Source organism: Egretta garzetta, unplaced genomic scaffold (assembly GCF_000687185.1).
Source record: "Egretta garzetta isolate BGI_Z169 unplaced genomic scaffold, ASM68718v1 scaffold1192, whole genome shotgun sequence".
NCBI classification, from domain to species: Eukaryota; Metazoa; Chordata; class Aves; order Pelecaniformes; family Ardeidae; genus Egretta; species Egretta garzetta.
Window position 1 is genome coordinate 28,520 of NW_009258971.1, and position 7,074 is coordinate 35,593.

Consider the following 7,074-nt stretch of genomic DNA (forward strand, 5'->3'; position numbering starts at 1 on the left):
AGTGAGCAAACATTACGTTTTCTCTGGCCCCCTGCGGCTCAGCCCCCCGCTGAGGGTGCCTGCATGGCCAACCCGGGCATCGCCCTCCTACGAGGACGGGCTCCTGCACTGCCCCCGCGGCCCGGGCCCCTTCCAGCCGGGCGCAGTGCCTGCTCTCTCTCCAACACGCATCTCAGCTCCGTGGCATCTCTTCCCACCCCCTCCCCCCCATCTCTCTTTTCCCCCCTTCCAAGAATTACAAACCCCAGGGGCTCAAGATAAAAATAAAAAAAAAAAAAGGAGGGGGTGGCAGTGAGGCAACCTGATGGGGACTTCCCGCAGCCGGTGTAGGGACAGCAAGGCCACAGCACCCATCGGAGAGCTAAGGGTCTGGTTTTAAGCAGCCTGTCCAAGCTAGACAATGCTCACTACTCAACAAGGAGAGCACCAGCGCGCACAGCTCAAAAAAAGGACACTCAGGATTTGCACATGCACAGAAAGCACGAACAGAGATGAGCCACCCTACGGGCAGACACCGCACGGCTACGGAAGGAGATGAACAGGCACAGGGGACACGCGCGCCTCGCGCATGCATACACCATTGCGCACACCGACAGCAGGTCAGATTGCTGTCTTTGACTTACGATTCTTCAAGCTTAAGAAAAAGGAGGGAGATGGTTTCGTGAAGCTGATAAACTGTTCAGGCTCAGCCTCTTGGAAGGGAGCACCATTTAGTTTTGCAAATGCTTTTTCTGCATTAACGTGCCAGTCCCTGGAGAAATCCTCAGAGTACGGCAAGAAAACCTTCCCTTTCCCTTCCCACTCCCAGCACCCCGGCCTCAAGCACTGCCAATGGGTGCTCCGCACGCACTGAACTTTACAGGGATTTCCGTTAAAGAAACAAGAGTTACGATCATGGCTGAGATCCCTCAGGTTAAATCCCTCTCAAGTCTTCACGCTGTCAGGAGGTGATCAAAAAAAGGTTTCTGATTGTTTCATACCCAAGCAGGGAAGAGAGCAATTCAACAGGCTCCATCACCCCACCTAGCAGCCTGCAGGTCACGCTGCCTGGTTGGTAGCAGTAGATTGGGCAGAAACACGAGGTAGGCCTCCATCACACGTCTACTCTAGCATGGCAGCTTTTGTGCAGTTTCCTCCTGCGGGGGCTCAGAGCCTAGATTTTCACATCTTCCTGGACACTGAGCTGTGAGAGGGTTTTCTTAATGCGGAGGGCGGTGAGTCGAGCCGCTCCGTTGGCGTACCAGCACTCTCGCATCATCTTACCCATCACCCGTAGCGCCTAGGCAAGAAACAACGGCAGATGTCAGCGCTCTCCTCTTCCCCGACCCCAAATCGGTCTCTGTCAGCCTCCCGACATGGACCCCCACACCTCCTAAAATTGGAGCTCCACTTACGGTACTTGCTCTTTACTCACCTGATCGAGGGGGAAGGGGATGCAAAGATGAAAGCAGACCTTACCTCGTAGCTTTGCCACCAGTTCGGGATATTAGGCCGTAATTTCTGATCACATACGACCTTCCGCATCTCCTCAATGGAAGGATCCGAGGGTACCAGGTCGTAGTACGGAAGCTGATACTCTTCGTGGATACCTGGAACGGCAGAGAAGGGGAAAGGCAATCCCTGGGAGACGGGATCGTCAGCGCAGCGCTCACTGAAGGCAGACTGATACTGGTTTGGACTACATGACTCATTGTCGAGATGCGTCAACACTTTGCACTTATTTAGAACAGAAATGAAGAATCTGGGATTTGAGTTTACAAGAAAAATTCAGGGAAATAAAATGCAGCTGCCCAAACTGGAACAGTCAGCCTGCCACGATCAACGCCTCCCAGCACAGAGGCAGGGTCATCCGACGTCGACTGAGCCGGAGGCAGCAGGGCTGTCACACGCGCGTCAGGGCTGCGCCCCTGCCTGCAGCTGGATGGGCCAAGGCACTCGTTATACCTATTTGGGGGAAGAAGGTCACCCACCAAATCGGCACACCCACCTCCTTAAATCGATCCAAAGGAACATCAGGCACCAGGCAGAGCATTAACCCCCGCTTCCCCCCACGGGCCAGTCTTAACAGCAGCCGCAGGTCACTTGTTACCCCACTCGGTAGCAACGCACACGGACGTATCTTCCCAACCCCCTGTTCCCCTCAAACCACAAACACCTGATCAAGAGAAACCCCCCAGGCTGGGAAACCCAGGAGCAAGCCAGGCCGATGGCACGGGTACACGAAGGGTATTACCTCCCGCGTTGCACCTTCGAGCGATCTCCCAGTAGACCAAGCCCAAGGCATAGATATCAGCACATTTAAATGAATCAAAATGCTTCATGTTAATGGTTTCATCCAAGACTTCAGGGGCCATGTATCTGCAGAACGGAAAAGGAACAGCGTGTTAATTTTGAGAGGGGATTCTCTGGAAGACAGTAGGTGGCAAGTTTTCCCACACAGCACTTTTCAGCAGACAAAACTCTGCTCAGCCTTAATCAGAACAGAACTGGGCCCCATGGTCTAGTAGAGTGAACAAAGTAATTCAGAAAGACTAGGAAGTTGGTAAAGAGGTAAAAACATCCAAAAGCACATCAGGCTCCAGACAGCAGGCCCCGAGAGGCTTTGGAGAACGCCAAGTTTGTTGTCAAGTATTATATGAGCTCCCTGGTGCTCAGTTCACGTAGCTGGCCTACGCCTCTCAGCTTGAGAGCACCTGGAGATGGAGGTACCGACGTCCCTGCAGCGTCAGCCTGCGAGAGGCTTGGAAATGCTTAAGGCAGAGAATTTCACCGGTGCTCAACCAGCAGCTCGGGCGTTTGCTAGTCACACTCCGACACCTTCAAACGCCGGCCAAGAACACCGTTCTCCTACCGTTTGGTCCCGACCCTTTGATTGGGTGCAATATCAATCGTATCCGTAACTGAATCATGCCGGACGGCCAGACCAAGGTCAGCGATGGCGCACGTGCCATTCTTCTTCACCAAGATGTTCTTGGATTTCAAGTCTCTGTGAGCAATCCCGGGCTTTCCTAACAGAGCAAAATAGAAAGAAGCAGGGGTCAAGGTCTGGTGGAATCTGTTAGTCAAACTGGCGCAGAGACAGTACCGGATTTCAGGACGTTAGTTAAACACTGAGTGTTGCGACACACTTTCCTGTTTGGATACACTTCAGCGCTGAAGAACAGAGCAGCGCTGACAGCCTACGGTGCGTAAAGGCTCCGCTTACACTTCCGAGGCACTGCTGATGCAGTAGCATCCAAAGGCCTCAAGAGGGACATAAACTCCATCATCCCAGGCATCAGGCACGTTGGTGTGAATGTAAGCAGTTTATAACTCTGCTGCTGCCTGCGCTAACATCCCACCCAAGCAGCACCAATTTTAGGACGGGGATGTGAAATGCTGATATAACTCGCAGGAGCTAGCGCAGGGCTAACCCAGTTTGCAGCCAGCCAAAGCAACCCGTCTATTTCTGGTCAGTACTGACCACACGAATGTGGGCTGACTCAGCCAGCGTCTTCTGTGCCACACTCCAGTCCCCCTCATCAGCACTGCGTTGTTCTCCCCTCGAGAACTCCCAGCACCTTTTCAAACTTTGCTCTTACCCTGAGTACCCACAATCTCCATGTGCAGATGGGCCAGGCCGCTAGCAGCGGACAGGGCGAGCTTGATCATCCCCTCGATAGTCACCGTGTATCGATTAAGGTAGTCAAAGAGAGATCCGTGTTCATGGTAATCAGAGACGAGCCACAGCTGAGTCCACGTTCCATTATCTGCAGCAGCAGGAAAGAGACTGTGCTCAGACAGACACAACGCAGAGAGAGCAGACAAGCAGCGAGCATTTCACACCCTATCTAGCACAGAGGAGAGCTCCTGGGTAGGGCTGCAGCTCAACAGCCAGCCTGGGGGCAAGCAAGGCAAAGAACTTTAAGGCAAAACTCGACTTTGTAAGGTACAGCTAACGCACCATCGCGCCTCTCAGCAGCAGCAGTCATTTTACCATCTTTTGGCAAGAAACATTCCAATATGCAGCTATCTGGAAAGCACGCGGACAGTCTTTAACCATTTAACTGTAAACCCAAGTGAAGAAACGCAGCTCCCAAGAGCAGACTGTACACTGGTGAAGTCTCTGCTCCCAGGACCGCGGCCCTTTTTACCTTTGTTATCCGCAGCAATAAATCCCAGGATGTTCTCATGTCGCAACATAACGGTTTGATATATTTCTGCTTCCCTAAACCAGGAACGCTCCTCACGAGACGAGAAGATCTTTACGGCTACATCGCCTCCGCGCCCCCTGCCACGCCACACTTCCCCGAAGCGGCCTTTACCGATGATCTCCTGAAGGACAATCGTCCGAGCCACAGTCCGTTGGACAAAAAGCGGCAGACCTACGGACAAGGAATTGGAGGAATGAACGGCCTGTTGTGGCAGAAGAAACTCCTGAAACCTCGGAGTCTGAAGTAGAGCATCAAACCACCTAGAAGGCTCTACATCTGTTAACAACCAGCAGCCTAAGCAAGACCCGAACCAGCAAATGGTGGTAGCTCCTGGGTAGGACGTGCCATTTGGCTGCTTGGGCAGCATCTGCGATCACTTTGAAGTAGCTTGCAAACCACCAGTGATGAGGCACAGAGCTCTACGGCAGGTCAAAGTCGCTTTAGCCTGAATATGCAAGGAGTGGAGCTCGTTGAAGACAGACTCCGCTAAAAAGCAGGAAACCCCCTGAGCTTCTCTTAAGAAAGGAGCCCTGACGTAGCTGCCACCTCTGACGTAAGCTACGGAGCTCACAGAAGAGATCCCAAACCTTTTATGTAGAGCAGATGTGGTGCTAAGGGTTTATTCCCCGGTCAAATATCAGCTTGCTCTATTCTACGCCTCTGTGGATCATCCTACAGTTTCCATCTGCTGCAAAACTCATTTTTTTTTTTTAAAAACCTAACTGCTTTCATAGTTCAAAGTCACAAATAAAACGATGACTTCCCTATCTATCCTGGGGATTATTTAAGTGCTACAGAAGTAAATGCTGTAAATCGTCCACTTTGGAAGCCCCAAGGATTCTTTGAGATGAAATGGGCTGCGCAAATGCAGTATTTGCACGCTGTAAAATTTTCAGCTGCTAGGATCTTCCCCATTTTCCTGCCAGCTTTGACGCAGGTGACATCCTGCATCCTCCTCTGAAAGCCAACTACCCACAGGTTCACACAGTTAATGTCTGTTTCCAACCCAAATCCAGTTCCAGGGCTAAATTTGAAACAGATGTAGCTGTTTGAGTTATCCTCTTGCAGAAAAGGAGGAAAGCTACACACATCTATTTTTACACATCAGCAGTTAAGGAGGAGGTGAGCTATTGGTTTTACCTCGCCCAAGCACTGAGCACTGACACGGGGCCGCAGCGTCTACTGCGTGACTGAACTTAAAACACGCCCTCCGCGTTCCTCATGACAAGGCAACCTGAACAGGCCGACAGTGCAACGGCCTCGTGGCCGTGCAAAGCTGTGGCAACCAGGAGCTCAGAACAGGCTACTCCATTACAAGTCCTCATTCGTCATGTCCAGTCATATCTTAATACCTGAGCCAGAGCCAGAGGTGGAGAGATCATAGACTAGATCTTGCAAGGTCTTATCCTTCGACAGGCACATTTCACAAGAGGGGTCTTCCATGTCCAGCCGCTGACGATTGTGATAGACTCGTTGGTGGTGATGAAAAACAAAGACTACTATGATCATGACGACAAACACAAGGAAGACAGGTCCAGCAATCACCGCCACTAGCTCCACAGGACCCCAGCTCGACGGGGGTTCGTTGTCTTTCAGGTGTCCTTGAGAGGAAAGGGAGGAGAAAGAACCAACACTTTTAGAAAATCATCACTCCTTCCCCAAGCGTTCTTTGAGGACTTCCTTCTTGTGTTTTAATTATCCTCTCAGAGCCTGGACAATTTTAGCTTGCTGTTCCAGGACGGCAGAGGACACATCAAATAACAGCGTTAACATGGGACCGATCAAGTCATCAGGCGTGGAAACTACAGCTAAAACCCCCAAAAGAAGACGGTGCTTCAGTTGTGGGACCGGGGATTATGGGCACTTGCTATTTCAAAGAGGAGGGGAGCCTGTTCTGGGGTAAATTCGCTAGAACAGCCTGCATTTTACTTCTCAGAGAAAAACCATCCGGTCAGCAAGGGCTCACTTCTCCTTCCTTCCCCTTCTCCCTGTAACAACCAGTGAAGACTCGTACCTGAAGACAACAATGTCTCTTTCTGAGAACACGTAAGTCTTCCCCACTGCACCTGGGGAAAATGGGTACTGCAGTCTTCATACAACCCACTAAATAACCGCCCAAAATGGCGAGGAACGAGCTATGAGGAAGTACCACATGCCCTCTCTGTCCCAGGAATCAGAAAGCAGCAGACGTTTCCCACACCCCCTCTCAAAGGCAGGGCTGCTTCCTCTTCGCGTATTCAGGATCCAGGCACCCCTGCACCCCACACGCTTTACTCTGAAGCTGCCGCCACGTCTCCACACTCCTGGAAAGGGATCCAAGCTGTGCCCAGGGAACATGCACCGTCCTCAGGCCGCTGCGGGCACAGAGCGTCACGCAGCAGAAACTTTTATTTAACTGTAGCTGCTGCTGCTTTCAGAAGTCTGCGAGGATACGAGCAGCAGGGCTGATAAGGTGGGAGGAGTCTCATAATAGGGAGCTACCGAGTGCAGTAAAACTGCGTAAAACCCCCCAAACTTTGGAAGCTTCTCCTACCCTGAAGTACAACCTCATCATCTGGTGACATTTTGTTGGCCACAGGGGAGTTCAAGCAACTTCACATTTTAATTTGGAGTAGTTTGTTATTATTTCCACTTCACAGATCAAGGAAATAAACCCAGTGCCCAAGTTCACACAGCAACCTGAGGGAAGAAGTGAGAACAGGGCCGAGAACCCCTCATTCCCAATCCCAAACAGTCAGCTTCTCTCCTCCCCACTTCAAACAGACGACTTATTTCGCTCTCTACTCACCGCTGGGAACCATTAAATCAATTTTGTTGCAAAAATCAGAGTAGCAGCAGTGAGTATTACGCAGGTCTTCGGAACTCAGACAATAGAAGGGTT

General features: G+C 51.4%; 1 protein-coding gene across 1 annotated transcript in view; it reads right to left on the reverse strand.

Moving 5' to 3' along the window:
- Nucleotides 1-260: 260 nt before the first annotated feature.
- ACVR1B (activin A receptor type 1B) overlaps nt 261-7,074 on the reverse strand; it is a 7,024-nt gene continuing 210 nt past the window's right edge. Inside the window, exons 2-9 of the mRNA XM_009634643.2 lie at nt 6,982-7,074; nt 5,546-5,794; nt 4,134-4,364; nt 3,582-3,749; nt 2,852-3,008; nt 2,234-2,358; nt 1,459-1,589; nt 261-1,279 (exon numbers count right to left, since the gene is read on the reverse strand). The exon at nt 6,982-7,074 is cut by the window's right edge and continues 5 nt beyond it. Of these exons, the coding sequence (XP_009632938.1) occupies nt 1,154-1,279; nt 1,459-1,589; nt 2,234-2,358; nt 2,852-3,008; nt 3,582-3,749; nt 4,134-4,364; nt 5,546-5,794; nt 6,982-7,074 (1,280 nt within the window). The 3' untranslated portion in view covers nt 261-1,153. The remainder of the gene's footprint in view (nt 1,280-1,458; nt 1,590-2,233; nt 2,359-2,851; nt 3,009-3,581; nt 3,750-4,133; nt 4,365-5,545; nt 5,795-6,981) is intronic.